Raw genomic sequence first — 17,187 nt, 5'->3', positions numbered from 1 at the left:
ATGGGGTATTGGATTAGATTTCAGGACAATAATGCAATAAATACATTGATTCCATTATTATTTAGATATCAAAGGACTATTGTGTATTGACTCTACGCGATTATTCTCTAAGCGATGCCACGCGTTTTTTAGTTTAAAACATTTTATGTCACTTACTGCAAACATCACCTAACAACCGCTAGCTGTCTGTGTCCTGAATACACTGTAAAAAAACGCGATCTCTGTGGACAGCCCAGGCTCCAAAAATGGCAACAAAGACAACCTAGGCAAACCTAGCCCATAAAAACATAACAAACTGTTCCAGCAAATCACAGACGAGATGTGCGTTTAGGAGAGTTTTAATTGCATGGGAGCAGCACGGGAGGGAGGGGGAGAAAGTAGAGAGCTAGCTTATCCAGCATCGCTTAGAGCACCTTTAATGAAATGCAGTTTGAGTACCCTATATGTACATCGATAAGCTCCATATATGGAGGTCTGACAAACAACTGTGGTTTGTCCCCTAATGACTGTCAACCACTGTATTTACAGTACTGTTTCTGTACATGTCTGATTGCGCAAAGCATTTTATGTTGAAACTGTTTGCTCCTCATCTTTATGATTAATGCAGTAACCAGCAACCATGGGGGACGGTGATATGGCCGCGTATGGCAAGGCTGCCATCTACCTTCGTAAGCCTGAGAAGGAGAGAATGGAGGCCCAAACCAAGCCCTTTGATGCAAAGACTGCTTGCTTTGTGGTTGATAAAGAGGAGTTGTACGTCAAGGGTACAATTAAAAAGAGCGAAGGCAGCAAAGTCGTTGTTGAAACGCTTGAAACCAAGGAGGTACTTTAGCAAGGCTGTTGAAATTGTTCTGATGTTAAAATTACATTTTCACAGAAAGTTTCTTGAATACATCTCTTTGTTAAAGCTGTTTTCTACTTTGGTTTTAGGAAAAGACAGTGAAGGAAGACGAAGTCTTCCCCTTGAATCCTCCTAAATACGACAAAATTGAGGACATGGCCATGATGACCCACCTCAACGAAGCCTCTGTCTTGTATAACCTCAAAGAGCGTTATGCAGCATGGATGATCTACGTAAGCATTACACTTTTAAACAAATTAAGAAATTAAAATTAATTTGAAAAGCTAAAAAAACTATCTTCTTTATTTCTTCATTCTAGACCTACTCTGGACTTTTTTGTGTCACTGTGAACCCCTACAAGTGGCTCCCAGTCTACGATGCAGAGGTGGTGAATGCCTACAGAGGCAAGAAGCGTGTGGAGGCCCCACCCCACATCTTCTCTGTCTCTGACAACGCCTATCAGTTCATGCAACAAGGTATGCTTTCAGTTTTTAAATCCATTACTGAATAATACATTATATATTTGATTCATTTATGTAAAATGAACCATTCATGTCAATCTCTATTTTGCTCCACAGACAGGGAGAATCAGTCTGTCCTGATCACGTAAGTGTCCATGCATCCCTTAAAATGTTTACATTATTAAAAGGCTAAACCTTTACATTATAAAGGTTTAATTGTAATTGTAATTGTGATTGCAATATCTTCTGTAAATACAGCGGAGAATCTGGTGCTGGCAAGACTGTAAACACCAAGCGTGTCATCCAGTACTTTGCAACAATTGCAGTGGCTGGTAAGAAGTCATCTGAGCCACCAGCCAGCAGTGGAAAAATTAAGGTATAGAACCACTTGCATATTTATAGGCTAATTATCACATAGCAACACAAACATGAACTTCAGTAACAATATATCTATTGACTTGCAGGGCTCTCTTGAAGACCAGATTATTGCTGCAAACCCACTGCTGGAGGCTTATGGTAATGCCAAGACTGTGAGGAATGACAACTCTTCACGTTTTGTAAGTTTAGTCTTATTTTTTTTTTTAGATAGAATCAACTTCTTAGGGGGTTTCTTTTAACTCAAACTTATCATGCACTTTGTTTTATATCTATTAGTATCTCTTTTGAAAAACATCCTCCGACTTAAACCTCTACACTATCATTTTTTGCTTTTTGTTTTAGTAAAGGCTGTATTTATTGTTACCCTTAGGTCTATTACTGAATACCGGTATTTGAATATTTATTGAATACACTTGAATATTTTCCTCATGGGTAACCTGCTTTGGTTAAAAGCATGAGCTAAATGAATACATGTTATGTCAAAATGTAATCTCAAACAGGGAAAATTCATCAGAATTCACTTTGGCACTTCTGGAAAACTGGCTAGTGCTGATATTGAGACGTGTAAGTATAATTGTTCCAAGTAGAAATGTTCTTTTATTGCCTTGATTGTATCAAATGAAAATACATCCTTCCCTGCATAAAAAGACCTGTTGGAGAAGTCGAGAGTGACATTCCAGCTTCCTGATGAGAGAGGCTACCACATCTTCTTCCAGATGATGACCAACCACAAGCCTGAAATTATAGGTATATACAGTATACGTATAAACGTTCAAAAATCAATAAATGTAATTCTGAATTTGTAAAATCATTTTTTAATCCCGACAGAAATGTCCCTCATCACTTCCAACCCCTATGACTTCCCAATGTGCAGTCAGGGTCAGATCGCTGTGGCGAGCATTGATGACAAAGAGGAGTTGGATGCCACAGATGTAAGTTTTCCAATAATGTGTTTTCCCCTCTTCGATTTCTTGAAGACAGCTTTAAAATAATCAAATAATTTATCATTCTAGGATGCCATTGACATCCTGGGTTTCACTGGAGAGGAGAAAAATGCCATTTACAAGTTCACTGGTGCTGTGCTCCATCATGGCAACATGAAATTCAAGCAGAAGCAGCGTGAAGAGCAGGCTGAGCCTGATGGCAATGAGGGTAGGTAATACCACTCTACTCAGTCAGTTCTAGTGATAACTACAAGGTACTCTTATTTATTGAGGTAATTGCATTATGTTCATGTGTGCGACTGATTGTCAAGCAGTAACGTTAACGATGCTACACCATGCACAAAATTGTCATACCACCATGGTATTCATATTTATTCATGTTATAACATAATGTATATTCATGAATACTCATATTCTAAATGTCCTCTGGATTAAGAAATTATCCATCTTCATTTAAAGACAAACATTTACAAAACAATGATCACTCAGATACCTCAGATACCAGATACTCAGTTATGTTATGTGAGACATATAGCCTTTAACATATATACACATATAGCCTCCACCATTTGCGGAAATACACTCGTTTTCCACCTCCCCTCGAGTTAAACAATTGAGTTTTACCTTTCACCAGTTCATCCAGCTGTTCTCTGAGTCTGACAGTAACACTTTTAGATCCAGCTCATTGAATCAGATTAGACCGTTATCTTATAGGAGAGATGCTAATGGTCTAATCTGATTTAATGAGCTGGAGCTAAAAGTGCTACTGTCAGACTCAGAGAACGGCTGGATGAACTGGGGAAAGGGAAAACTCAGTTGGCAAGATTTTTTTGATCATATTCACTGAAACCGACACTATGCTTCGACAGAACAACATAAATCAGCCGGTTTTAGAAAACAACCCGCACTTCTACCTCCACCTAGAGCAGGGATGCCAGGGTGAAATTGGACAGGGGGCCAGATTTTTTTCAAGTGAGACCTCAGGGGGCCGGATTACACTTTCGGACTGAAAATGCCAAACACTGACTCAACACATGGATAGGTAGGCTATTTGAAATTATTCATGAAGGCCTACACATCAAAAAGAAATTCCATTGGCACGAAAATAGCCTCACAATGAGGCCTACAATTACATAACCTAAAGCAGGAGACAGTTACCCTCTAAAAACGTTTTCCTATCCATGCAAGTAGCCTACATTTATAAATTAGAAATGCAACAAAATAGACAAAAAAGTGTTACTTTGTATTATATTTATTGAAGGCTTGCACATGAAAACAAGTCAATTCATAATTAGACCAATTAAAAGAAGGCCAGGCCAAGTAGGCCTAAATGAGTCACAGAAAGTAAGCGCCAGAATAATGTAGTCCAACAATAGGCCATGTAATTGAATATCCAGTAGGAATTAGTAAAACAAAAAGGTTAAAAAGAAAAGTCAAATATGATCTATCTAAAAACATTAAATTGGCTCAACAACAGATGAGGCACATTAACTTTGCCAGTCCTCACCAGTCAACTCATATTTCCATACACCCATAGCCTACAGTATGCCTATGGCATCAGTCAACCCCAACCCCTTTTATTCCCTACCACCCATATCACACTGGATTATGATAAATGACCAGCCTACTTCAGATACATTTTACTTGTCGAAGCCAGACACCTTTTAACTTTCACCAGCTTGTCCATATCGTGGGACAGTTTCTGGGCAGTGGCTATTAGTGGTGTGCGATACTGTAAAATCTGGTTTCGATCCGATACCAATTAAATATAGGGCCAGTATTGCCGATATCGATACCAATACTGATATTTGTGACTAAAAGCAGTTTATATACTTTTATATAGGGGAGAACAGTGTGTCATGATTTATGACATGAATAAAACATCAATATACTAAATTTGAATACATTTCTATGACTAATGATTTTATGATTTCCACTGTTAATAGTTTACAAACATTTCAGCAACATAACATTGCAAAGCGGGCATGCAAAATGTGAAAGGAATGATGTTTGCATGACTGTAGGCTAGCCCTTGGTGAAACAGGAACATTTTGAACAAATTAAGAGATATTGAAAGTGAACTAAAATTAAAGTATCGATCCCATCACGCTGGTATCGATCTGATACCAATACCAATGTTGGTATCGATACTATCGATATTTGGATCGATATGCCCACCCCTAGTGGCTATTTACAGAACATCATTCAGATGTCCATGCGTCAAGCGATTGCACACTTTCAATTTATTAATATTCATCACGGAAAAGGCCAGCTCACATAAATATGTTGTCCCAAACATACATCTACACAAGTATTTTTCCCTGCAAAGGCCGTGAGCATTGGGTACTGTGGTGGCAAGGATTGATCAAATGATTTGATTGCAACAGATACGTAGTAGGCTAGGCTAATCCTTCAACGGTGTACAACACTGCAGTTTTATCAGTTCGGATCGCCTCTGGGACCTCGGAAGCGTCAATCGTGAATGGAGAGCAAAAAAGTGCAAAGTCCTTTTCCAGTTCAGTAAAAACCATGAATTGATTGTCAAACTCATGCCTGAGTCCGGAAAGCAAGTTTGCGTAGACTACTTGTCCAGACTCTGATGATTAACAAGCTGAGACAGAGGAAGTGGGCTGTATTGCGCTTGGAGAGCTGCGTCTTCCATAACACCAGTTTACTTTGAAAAGCACGAACACTATCATACTCTGTGATGAGTTTGATAACATCTCAATAGCGACTAGTCTACCGTCAGCACTACCGGCGCTGCTGCAGCTGAGGCGAGCAGCAGCAACAGACCAACTGACGGATTCCACCAAAAATTAAATAAAAATAAAATAAAAAATATATTCTCCCCTTATCAACCGCAGGCCGGATGTGACATACAGACGGGTCCGGCCCGTGGGCCGTTACCCTGGCATCACTGACCTAGAGCCTGCAAAAATCCACAGCTCCCGGTTCTGGTCCAATCAGAGCAGGGCTGTGTGAGATCTGACTGTCAATCACAGTCTGGTGCATTCTGGTGCGCACTGACGAGCACAAACTCAATGAGGGGGTGCTCGGTGGTAGTGGGGGAGGGGCATGATGTAAACATTCAACATTTTGGCTAAGTCCCCTCAATCTGTCAGACTTGCCAACTGCAACACTATCTTGGACAAATGTTTTGATTTAGGGAGAGGAGATTGAGGTGGACAAACTTGTTTCATATGTTGTCCAAAATTTGAGTGTGGAGTATGAAATTGGTCACTATAAATTTCAAATCACCAAAATGCTTCACTGTTGCACTCTTTTTAGATGCTGACAAAATCGCTTACCTCTTGGGCCTGAACTCCGCTGACATGCTGAAGGCTTTGTGCTTCCCAAGAGTAAAAGTTGGAAATGAGTATGTCACCAAGGGTCAGACTGTGCCACAGGTATTATTTTAGTCACTAAAATGTTCACTTAAGATGACCAACCACTTGGCAGTATTTGGACAGAATTACCGTACTAGTAGTAAAATGACCTGCTTTTATCCTATAAGTATTTTACTTTTTGGTCTCTGAGCATAGGATGATATATTCTGCTTGAATATTCTGTTTCAGGTCAATAACTCAGTTGCGGCCTTGTCCAAGTCCATCTATGAGAGGATGTTCTTGTGGATGGTCATCCGTATTAACCAGATGCTGGACACTAAACAGCCAAGGCAGTTCTATATCGGTGTGCTGGATATTGCTGGCTTTGAGATTTTTGATGTAAGCATAAGTTAACACCATTTTTCACTCACACCACAATGTAGTATAATTTCAGTAGGGGGCATTCAAATTGCAAACTATTTTTTAATCACAGTACAACAGCATGGAACAGCTATGCATCAACTTCACCAATGAGAAACTGCAACAGTTCTTCAACCACACCATGTTCGTTCTGGAGCAAGAGGAGTACAAGAAAGAGGGCATTGTATGGGAGTTCATTGACTTCGGCATGGACTTAGCTGCTTGCATTGAGCTCATTGAGAAGGTCAGTTTTAATCAGTCAAATGAGCTAAGTGCTAGATTTGTATTGTTTTACAATATCCACTTTAAGTAAAAGCTATTTTACTAAGCTAAGCTTATTTTTCCAACAGCCAATGGGAATCTTTGCCATCCTTGAAGAGGAGTGCATGTTCCCCAAGGCCTCTGACACCACTTTCAAGAACAAGCTGTATGACCAGCATCTTGGCAAAACTAAGGCCTTTGAGAAGCCCAAGCCCAAAAAGGGCAAGCCTGAGGCCCACTTCTCCCTGGTGCACTATGCCGGCATTGTGGACTACAATGTTACTGGGTGGCTGGACAAGAACAAGGATCCACTGAATGATTCTGTTGTGCAGCTGTACCAGAAGTCGGGAGTAAAACTCCTGCCTGTCTTGTACCCACCTGTTGTTGAGGGTAACAAAAAAACTATACAAGTCTACAAGCTAATGCAAAAATATCCCATTTATGAATTTCTATATATTTAACTCAATTATTGAATCCATCATTTGTATATCAACAGAGGCTGGTGGTAAGAAGAAGAAGAAGGGTGGCTCCATGCAGACAGTGTCATCACAGTTCAGGGTATGATTTGTTTGTTATTGGTTTAATATACAATCATCTAAAAGAAAGGTGAGGGGATGTTTGATTGCATACTTATCTCAACAGGAGAACTTGGGCAAACTGATGACCAACTTGAGGAGCACCCATCCTCACTTTGTGCGTTGTCTGATTCCAAATGAAATTAAGAAACCAGGTAAAGGGCATTTGGTAGTCAATAAAGATGTGTGTATTATTCATGTATTACATTGAGAATAGAAGATCTCATGACATGTATTTCACAGGTTATATGCAGAACTTCCTGGTCATCCACCAGCTCAGGTGCAATGGTGTACTTGAGGGTATCAGAATCTGCAGAAAGGGTTTCCCAAGCAGAATCCTTTATGGTGACTTCAAGCAGAGGTGAACTTAGAAAGCCAATTAAGTATTACACATATTCAAAACTGCATTTAGAGAGGAAAAACTAATGCTCTATATCATTTATTTATTCTGTCCAGATACAAAGTGCTAAATGCCAGTGTCATCCCTGACGGCCAGTTCATTGATAACAAGAAGGCTGCTGAGAAGCTCTTGGGATCCATTGATATTGATCACACGCAATACATGTTTGGACACACAAAGGTTGATAGCAATCTATTATCTGTATCTCATGAGTACAAACTACAGAGCACAGCTTTTTCTGTGTCGAATAAATGCTTATATTTTCATTCATCCTTCAGGTGTTCTTCAAAGCTGGTCTCCTGGGTGACCTTGAGGAGATGCGAGATGAGAAACTGGCTAACCTAGTCACAATGACTCAGGCTCTCTGCCGTGCATTCCTGATGAGGAGGGAGTTTTCAAAGATGATGGAAAGGAGGTAAATTTGTATATCAAAAGAATGCAAAAGTCTGAAAGAATCCTATAGTATGAGTAGTAGGCCTATTAATTGTATAGTCCGCCCCGGTATCCCTCTCAATTGATTGTGCATTGCTTGTTTACAAAATGAAATGTATTTCCCAAAAAATATGTCTGAAAAGATCGTATTACACTTTCTACTAGGGATGTAACGGTATTGTCAATTTCACAATATCGCAATAACAAAAGTATCTCGATATTGTCATGGACATGTGACGGTATCAAACCATAGGTCTTCTGGACAAAAAACTGTTTTAGTTTGAGCTGATGATGGGATCTGTCCATTTTATCATGTTATGGTTAATGGTTATGGTATTTACCAGACGCTTTTGTCCAAAGCCACATAGAAATAACAACAATACAATACAATACAATAGAGTTTGAATTCACAGAGATGTTTTATGTATCAACCGAATGACTAAACGTGTCTATAAACGCATCATTAGCCTACTTTCTGTCTAATGTAGGCTATTGGTGTCGTAGTTCAAAGACGGAGTCAGACTGAAACATAGTAGCCAAAAAAAGGTAGAACTGTGAATCTAAGAGAATGGTAATCTGGTAGTAAATGTTTATTTTCTGAGTCTTAATTTGCCTTTTTTTTAACAAATATCACAATAAATATTTTACCATTGACTTGTTACCGAGGTATTGTATTGAGAGATTTATATTGTTACATCTCTGCAGTATTGCAATACATATCGTAACGTGGACTTGTTATTGGGGTATTATGGTATCGTAAGATTTTGATATAGTTACATCCCTACTTTCTACACAATCCATGTAATAATTCTATTTAAGGATACATTTCACCACCCTTCTTGTGTAGGGAGTCTGTCTACACCATCCAGTACAATATCCGCTCATTCATGAATGTCAAGACTTGGCCTTGGATGAAGGTTTACTACAAGATCAAGCCTCTGCTGAAGAGTGCTGAAACTGAGAAGGAGCTGTCCAACTTGAAGGAGAACTATGAAAAACTCAAAGAGGACTATGCAAAGGCAACAGCCAGGAAGAAGGATCTAGAGGAGAAAATGGTGTCTCTTGTGCAAGAGAGGAATGACCTGGCGCTGCAAGTGTCATCTGTAAGTGTATATTGTACCATTTCAATATTCACAATCATACCACTACCCAGTCTCAGCATTGTGTTTTCAATAGAAATCAGATGTCATGCTTTCATCTTATATTTACAATAGGGATCTGAGGGTCTCAATGATGCTGAGGAGAGGTGTGAGGGTCTTATCAAAAGTAAGATCCAACTTGAGGCCAAGCTCAAAGAGACAACCGAGAGACTGGAGGATGAAGAGGAAATCAATGCTGAGCTGACTGCCAAGAAGAGGAAACTGGAGGATGAGTGCTCTGAGCTGAAGAAGGACATTGATGATCTGGAGCTGACTTTGGCCAAAGTGGAGAAGGAGAAACATGCCACCGAGAACAAGGTTGGCATTTATAAAAGGGCCGATCAATATAGTCTGTCGAAAATAAAGTATCTTATTTACACTTTTATCGAATGAGTTAGTCTGTGTCAAATCAGACAAAATCCAGGAAAATGGTATTAGCACCGACTCCGATTTTCCTCAAAGTTTGTCTACCCAATATTTAAGTTCCATAACTAAAACCTGTAAAATATTTTTGGTCAATTCTATTGCTTTCATAGACTTTTTGCCTTTGATTGTTTACACTCTCTAAAAGGCCTTATCTTGGGGGCCGTGTTTGGACATTCATGTCTTAAAAAGTAATATTCCTAGCCTGACCAAACTTTGTAGAATGGAAGACAAACATGTACTCAGTACGATTCAATCATTAAAAGTTTGTACCACAGTCTCATTGGTTTTATAGAAGTCCCTAGTTTCAGAAAAAACATGCAAAAAAGTGATATTGAGGGTCTCAAAACTCCTTTATTATGACACATCTGCCATCAATCAGTATTTTCTCTAAAAATATAATCCTTTGTTAATGTTGTCCCAAAATGTGAAGTCTCCAAAACAAAAGACCATGACAATAATAAGGGTAAAACAATGCATGTTTGTATTTTTGTGTCATTTTCATGCAACTGAAATGAAATGGTATGTGGGGTAGCTAGTAGGACCATAAAAATCTATGTGGAAATAGCTAAGTATATGGACATTTAGTGTGTAAAGTACCAATATTGTACCAAGTCCCATTCACAGAATAAATGCATGTATTTTGTATTCCCATTTGTATTTATTCTGCATTTATTCTGTGAATGGGACTTGGTACAATATTGGTACTTTACACATTAAATATCCATACACTTAACTATTTCCACATAGATTTTTATTGTCCTACTAGCTACCCCACATACCATTTCAGTTGCTTGAAAATGACACAAAAATACAAACACGCCTTGTTTTATCCTTATTATCGTCATGGCCATTTGATGTGTAGACTTCAAATTGTTGGAAAACATTTAAAAAATGGATGTATTTAAAGAGGAAATTGTGATTAATACCAAATGAAAAAAACAAAACGTTTTCTAATACCCTCAATATCATACTTAATGCACATTTTCCCGAAATCTAGGGCCCTTTCGAAGGCCAGGAGACATTTAGTACAGACTTTAAATTGTTTACACATGCTTTTTATGAGTTTAAAAAGTTAAGGAGACTAGGGAAAGTATTTGTCAAGACATTAATGCCCAAACATGGCACGTGTTTTTCAAATGAAAAATGAAAGAATTTCAAGGTCTGAAAAAGATATGAAGACAAGATTTGCACAGAAATATTTCACAGGCCTTGGTTTTAGGACCCAGTCATGATATAAACAAGGTTTAAACAAAATCTGAGACGGTGCAGCAACAACCTTATCTGATTTGACACGGAATGACTCGAATGTAAAACGTTCTATGTGCAGGTCAAGAACTTAACTGAAGAGATGGCCTCTCAGGATGAGTCCCTTGCTAAGCTGACAAAGGAGAAGAAAGCCCTCCAAGAGGCCCACCAGCAGACTCTTGATGATCTTCAAGCAGAGGAAGACAAAGTCAACACTCTGACCAAATCCAAGACTAAGCTTGAACAGCAAGTGGATGATGTAAGTACGAAAATCAACATGTGACAACCTTATTCCACTGAAATTTGACCATTTACCACATTCTCACCTCACACTTCAAATTGGCAGCTTGAGGGTTCCCTGGAGCAAGAAAAGAAGCTCCGTATGGACCTTGAGAGAGCCAAGAGAAAGCTTGAGGGTGACCTGAAGCTGGCCCAGGAGACCATCATGGATCTGGAGAATGACAAGCAGCAGTCTGATGAGAAGATAAAGAAGTAAAGGCATTATTTATTACAAAATATCACTGTTGAATTCTGTTGAATGTGTGCAGCCAAATTTAGAAGTTATTTTTCCTTTTCTTCAATCCTTTTTTAATCAGGAAGGACTTCGAAACAAGTCAACTTCTTAGTAAGATTGAAGATGAACAATCACTTGGTGCTCAGCTGCAGAAAAAGATCAAGGAGCTTCAGGTTTAATTATTCTCCACCAACTCAATTTCTGAGCGTTTTCGCAGTTTTCTGTCTTACTAATATAATACAATATTTTGTTTTCAATAGGCACGCATTGAGGAACTGGAGGAAGAGATTGAGTCTGAGCGTGCAGCTCGTGCCAAGGTTGAGAAACAGAGAGCTGATCTCTCCAGGGAACTTGAGGAGATCAGTGAGAGGCTTGAGGAAGCTGGTGGTGCCACTGCTGTTCAAATTGAGATCAACAAGAAGCGTGAGGCTGAGTTCCAGAAGTTGCGTCGTGACCTTGAAGAGTCCACCCTGCAGCACGAAGCCACTGCGTCAGCTCTCCGCAAGAAGCAGGCCGACAGTGTGGCTGAGCTGGGAGAGCAGATTGACAACCTCCAGCGTGTCAAGCAGAAGCTTGAGAAGGAGAAGAGTGAATACAAGATGGAGATTGATGATCTCTCCAGTAATATGGAGGCTGTTGCTAAATCTAAGGTTGGTGAGATGTTTACCCACATGCTATCTTGTAAACAAATCAACTTACAATAATTTCATTAACTTTTTGCTACAAACGAGTTTATGATATCATAAACAGGGAAATCTGGAGAAGATGTGCCGTACCCTTGAAGACCAACTCAGTGAAACCAAGGCCAAGAGTGATGAGGCTGCCCGTCAGGTCAATGACCTCAGTGGTCAGAGAGCAAGACTTCAGACTGAAAATGGTGAGCTTGGCCGCCAGGTTGAAGAGAAAGATGCTCTTGTGTCTCAGCTGACCAGAAGCAAGCAGGCCTTCACTCAGCAAGTTGAGGAGCTGAAGAGACTGAATGAAGAGGAAGTCAAGGTACTGAAACCTAGGCATGAAATTAAGAAATTGGATTACATAAATCACATTTGAGGAAATGCTTTCATAAACACTCTTACTTGTTCACAAACAGGCCAAGAATGCCCTGGCCCATGCTGTTCAGTCTGCTCGTCACGACTGCGACCTTCTAAGGGAGCAGTTTGAGGAAGAGCAGGAAGCAAAGGCTGAGCTTCAACGTGGCATGTCCAAGGCCAACAGCGAGGTTGCTCAGTGGAGGACCAAGTACGAAACTGATGCCATCCAGCGCACTGAGGAGCTTGAGGAGTCCAAGTATGTGCTAAAGATGCAAAAACATAATTTGGATATGGATTTTCTCCATTAAACCTTAACCTTCTATTTTCTTTCTATTTTCTAAAAAACATCATGTTTTCTTACTTAAATGTGGTCCTTTTTCCTTCAGAAAAAAGCTTGCCCAGCGTCTCCAGGAGGCTGAGGAGCAAATTGAGGCTGTCAACTCAAAATGTGCCTCTCTGGATAAGACCAAGCAGAGACTCCAGGGTGAGGTTGAGGACCTCATGATTGATGTGGAGAGAGCCAATGCTGTAGCTGCCAACCTTGACAAGAAGCAAAGAAACTTTGACAAGGTAACCTCCAAACATCATTCAAATGTGGAATCTAGGTAAAAGCTGAATAAGTATAAGCCTCACAACAACAACTGTTTCTAAAAGGTCCTGGCAGAATGGAAGCAGAAGTACGAGGAGGGTCAGGCAGAGTTGGAGGGTGCCCAGAAAGAGGCTCGTTCTCTCAGCACTGAGCTGTTTAAGATGAAGAACTCCTATGAGGAGTCTCTTGACCACCTGGAGACCCTGAAGAGGGAGAACAAGAATTTGCAGCGTGAGTCAAAATAACCCAATACATATCCCACTCAAAAATATTTTTAAAACAGATGATTTCATTTATTTGAAATTCATTTTGCAAAAATATTGCAAAAAAGTAGTGTCTTTACAGTCCTGAATTTAGTCAAACAAAAATAAAACTCATAATCAAAGGCATATATAAAACAAGCTTAAATTTTCTAAAGGACAAGTGCAGTAAATAGATTGCAGTAAACTTCTAGATAATATGTTTACTGTGATATAACTGCATATTTGCAGATGAGATTTCTGAACTGACTGAGCAGCTTGGTGAGACTGGAAAGAGCATCCATGAGCTGGAGAAGGCCAAGAAGACTGTAGAAACTGAGAAGTCTGAGATCCAAACAGCCCTGGAAGAGGCGGAGGTAGAAATTCAGACAGGCTTTCCTACACAGTGAGAAATGGAAATTATGCTGTTTATACATTTTAAAATTCTTAATTTGTTGTTTAGGGAACTCTTGAGCATGAGGAGTCCAAGATTCTTCGTGTCCAACTTGAACTCAACCAGATCAAGGGTGAGGTTGACAGGAAACTTGCAGAGAAGGATGAGGAGATGGAGCAGATCAAGAGGAACAGCCAGAGGGTGATTGATTCCATGCAGAGCACTCTGGACTCTGAGGTCAGGAGCCGAAATGATGCCCTGAGAATCAAGAAGAAGATGGAGGGAGACCTCAATGAAATGGAGATTCAGCTGAGCCATGCTAACCGCCAGGCTTCTGAGTCACAAAAACAACTGAGAAATGTGCAGGGTCAACTCAAGGTCAGTTATGCAATAAAATAGTACAAGGATCCTGTCTGATCTTATCTTACCATAATTACTATACAGTTAATATGTAGTATGACACATATTTTGTTCTTCCATGTTATTTTATTAGGATGCCCAACTGCACCTTGATGATGCTGTCAGAGGACAAGAAGACATGAAGGAGCAGGTTGCCGTGGTGGAGCGGAGGAACAACCTGATGGTGGCTGAGATTGAGGAACTCAGAGTTGCTCTGGAGCAGACAGAGAGAGGCCGCAAAGTGGCTGAACAGGAGCTGGTTGATGCCAGTGAGCGTGTTGGCCTTCTACACTCTCAGGTAGAGAGAAGGGTGTTCAAAAATGAATGGATTCAACATGTACACCTTTCAGTTTATAATTGACATGATCTGGTTTGTGAATTTTAGAACACAAGTCTGATTAACACCAAGAAGAAGCTTGAGGCTGACTTGGTTCAGGTCCAAGGTGAGGTTGATGATATTGTCCAGGAAGCTAAAAATGCTGAGGACAAGGCCAAGAAAGCCATCACTGATGTAAGCGATGTTTTGTTTTGAACTTTAGTACTGTATATGATGAGCTAAATACTGTACTGTATGTAGCTTGTGTGATCTAAAATACAATGTCCCATTATTCAGGCTGCCATGATGGCAGAGGAGCTGAAGAAGGAGCAGGACACCAGTTCTCATCTGGAGAGGATGAAGAAGAACCTGGAGATCACTGTGAAGGATCTGCAGCACCGCCTGGATGAGGCTGAGAATCTGGCCATGAAGGGTGGTAAGAAACAACTCCAGAAACTGGAGTCCAGGGTGAGTGGCTAAACTTGGGTGAGATGAAAATTGTTCAGAATGTAATGAATAAAATGAAGACCTTGTCTGAAATGAACATTTTACTCATCTAAAGGTTCGTGAGCTGGAAAGTGAGGTTGAGAATGAACAAAGACGTGGTGTTGATGCTGTCAAGGGAGTCCGCAAATACGAGAGGAGAGTGAAGGAGCTCACCTACCAGGTACAAAGTTTCTTCAACCACTATTGAACAGCACTTGAGGAGGACAGCAATTGACAGATTGTTTTTCTTTTCAGACTGAGGAGGACAAGAAAAATGTCCACAGACTGCAGGACCTGGTAGACAAGCTGCAGCTGAAGGTCAAAGCCTACAAGAGGCAGGCTGAGGAAGCTGTAAGTAGTTTCTTGTGTTGCCTATATGGTCAAATATCTTGCTTTTTGTATTAATAAAAATTATAGTTTAATTTGAAAACACTGGACCAAAAAGTAGTGTATAAAAGACTAATATATTTTCGTCTGCTATCACCTAGACCAGTGGTCCCCAAACTTTTTTTTCCGAGGGCCAGCTCACTATGCCTGGCTCTAAGAGAGGGCCAGAGACTCAGAGTATATCAGTAACCATAAATAGCTTAGTGCTGTGAACAACAACAGTCTACTGATGCAGTGAGCATAGGCCTCTTACAGGGGCGCCGCTAGGGTTGTATTCCATAGTACGCACCATACGTATTTTTTTAAAATAAGCCTACAGAGGTAAGCAAACAATTCAACATTTTAAACATGTGTAGAACGTGACCGTAGAGGACAATCTCTCACTGCTGTCAGTGTCAGCATCACTGCTAAGAACAGTAGGCCTAAGTCTTTTAACGTTACGGTTAAACGCCTGAAAAATATTTAGCTGCTGCTGTTGTTTTCTTTTCATGACTGAATGATTTAGCCTATGAATGAATGGAACGTTGTGTTTTTAAGCGCCAGAATTGACCCATCCAAAGCCACGCCCGAAAACCGCCACAGGTCAATCGTTATCATGTCATGACAATGCTACGTTTTCATATTTTATAGTCTATGGTTTCTTTCCATGCACACCATATTCCGGTTTTATTTGGAATAATGCCAATATTCAGATTGCACGTGAGTCAATAAATATAGGCTAGTTGTCACACCAGTTTTTCTTTTTTATTGTTGTAGGCTAATATTGAATGATTTCACAAATAAAGCCTTGAAAAAATTGTACGCACAGTGCGTACAGGATTACGCCTGCCGGCGCCACTGGCCTCTTACATTGTTTGCAGGTAGGTTCATTCCGTTTTCGATGGCAAACGCGAAACAGCACCAAAACAACCACCAGTGGACAAAAAGAGTATTACATGTGTATTGTTAGACTCGCCATAGCGAATGAATGGGGGAAATTATGGAGGTTATAGTTTGACCATGTCGTACTCCCGTGCGGGCCAAATGCTATATACCACAGACATGTTTTGGGGGGCCACCGAAAATGAGGTGGCGGGCTGTATCCGGCCCGCGGGCCGTAGTTTGGGGACCACTGATCTAGACCCTAAATAAATCTTCAAAGACACAAAAAGTGATTGGTTTGCATCAAATCAGAAGCCTCTTCACTCATCAAAAATATGTGCTCATTATTAGGAGGAGCAATCCAACTCCCACCTGTCTAAGTTCAGGAAGGTTCAGCATGAGCTGGAGGAGGCTGAGGAGCGTGCTGACATTGCTGAATCCCAGGTCAACAAGATGAGAGCAAAGAGCCGTGATTCTGGAAAGGTAAATATAATTTATCATATTTCAGTGTATTTTAAGCCATCATATATTCATAGTCAATTTCATTTCTTAATTTCTCTTTCTTAGGGCAAGGAGGCTGCAGAGTAAATCCTGTGAAATCTTCTATCTAGTCACTCATCTAGATTAATATCCTGATTATTGTGGCTCTTCTGTAACTACAACATAATAAAAGTCTCTTCAGAATATATAAGTATATTGTTTTTAATCGCAATCAGAAATAATTGTGATCAGAATTTGTAACATGTTTTGACCTCCCTATTTGCCTTTAAAATCACAAGATTTCCTGGTCTGTTAGGCTAAAACCAAATTGTTTGCCAATAACGAAAGATGCTTTCTAGCTATCAGAAAGGAACACAAAACCTTTACATTTTGCCGTATTCGACACTGCTCTTTCTTTATCATGAGGGTTTATCTAAACTTAATAACTCAAACATAGAAGCAGCTCACACACAAATTAGCACTGAACACATAAAAAAAATCAACACACATAACAAATAATGTCAGTACATTTCACTCAGGACCTTGTCATGCCATGGACTGCACAAACTGTACAAATGCACAAACAAATACACAAATGCACAAACTTGGACCTGGTTTCTTTTAAGGTTTCCTGATCTATTAA

General features: G+C 40.0%; 1 protein-coding gene across 1 annotated transcript; it reads left to right on the top strand.

Annotated features, from left to right (window-relative positions):
- The first annotated feature begins 607 nt into the window (after window positions 1-607).
- On the top strand, window positions 608-16,725 carry LOC121680860 (myosin heavy chain, fast skeletal muscle-like). Its single transcript, XM_042060409.1, has 38 exons — window positions 608-823; window positions 931-1,074; window positions 1,161-1,317; window positions 1,420-1,447; window positions 1,561-1,678; window positions 1,767-1,859; window positions 2,181-2,244; window positions 2,329-2,427; window positions 2,509-2,612; window positions 2,694-2,832; window positions 5,913-6,031; window positions 6,200-6,349; window positions 6,444-6,614; window positions 6,721-7,021; window positions 7,128-7,189; window positions 7,274-7,361; window positions 7,450-7,567; window positions 7,663-7,786; window positions 7,885-8,021; window positions 8,886-9,141; window positions 9,253-9,495; window positions 10,931-11,107; window positions 11,195-11,340; window positions 11,445-11,535; window positions 11,623-12,012; window positions 12,113-12,358; window positions 12,453-12,649; window positions 12,780-12,963; window positions 13,048-13,213; window positions 13,474-13,598; window positions 13,685-13,993; window positions 14,109-14,312; window positions 14,400-14,525; window positions 14,628-14,798; window positions 14,893-14,997; window positions 15,072-15,167; window positions 16,416-16,547; window positions 16,632-16,725. Exons 1-38 carry the CDS (start codon window positions 620-622, stop codon window positions 16,650-16,652), a joined length of 5,805 nt encoding a protein of 1,934 aa, XP_041916343.1. The 5' UTR covers window positions 608-619; the 3' UTR covers window positions 16,653-16,725.
- Window positions 16,726-17,187: the final 462 nt, after the last annotated feature.

This window comes from Alosa sapidissima, chromosome 13 (assembly GCF_018492685.1).
Source record: "Alosa sapidissima isolate fAloSap1 chromosome 13, fAloSap1.pri, whole genome shotgun sequence".
NCBI lineage: Eukaryota > Metazoa > Chordata > Actinopteri > Clupeiformes > Clupeidae > Alosa > Alosa sapidissima.
This window is presented reverse-complemented; position numbering and strand designations above follow the sequence as displayed.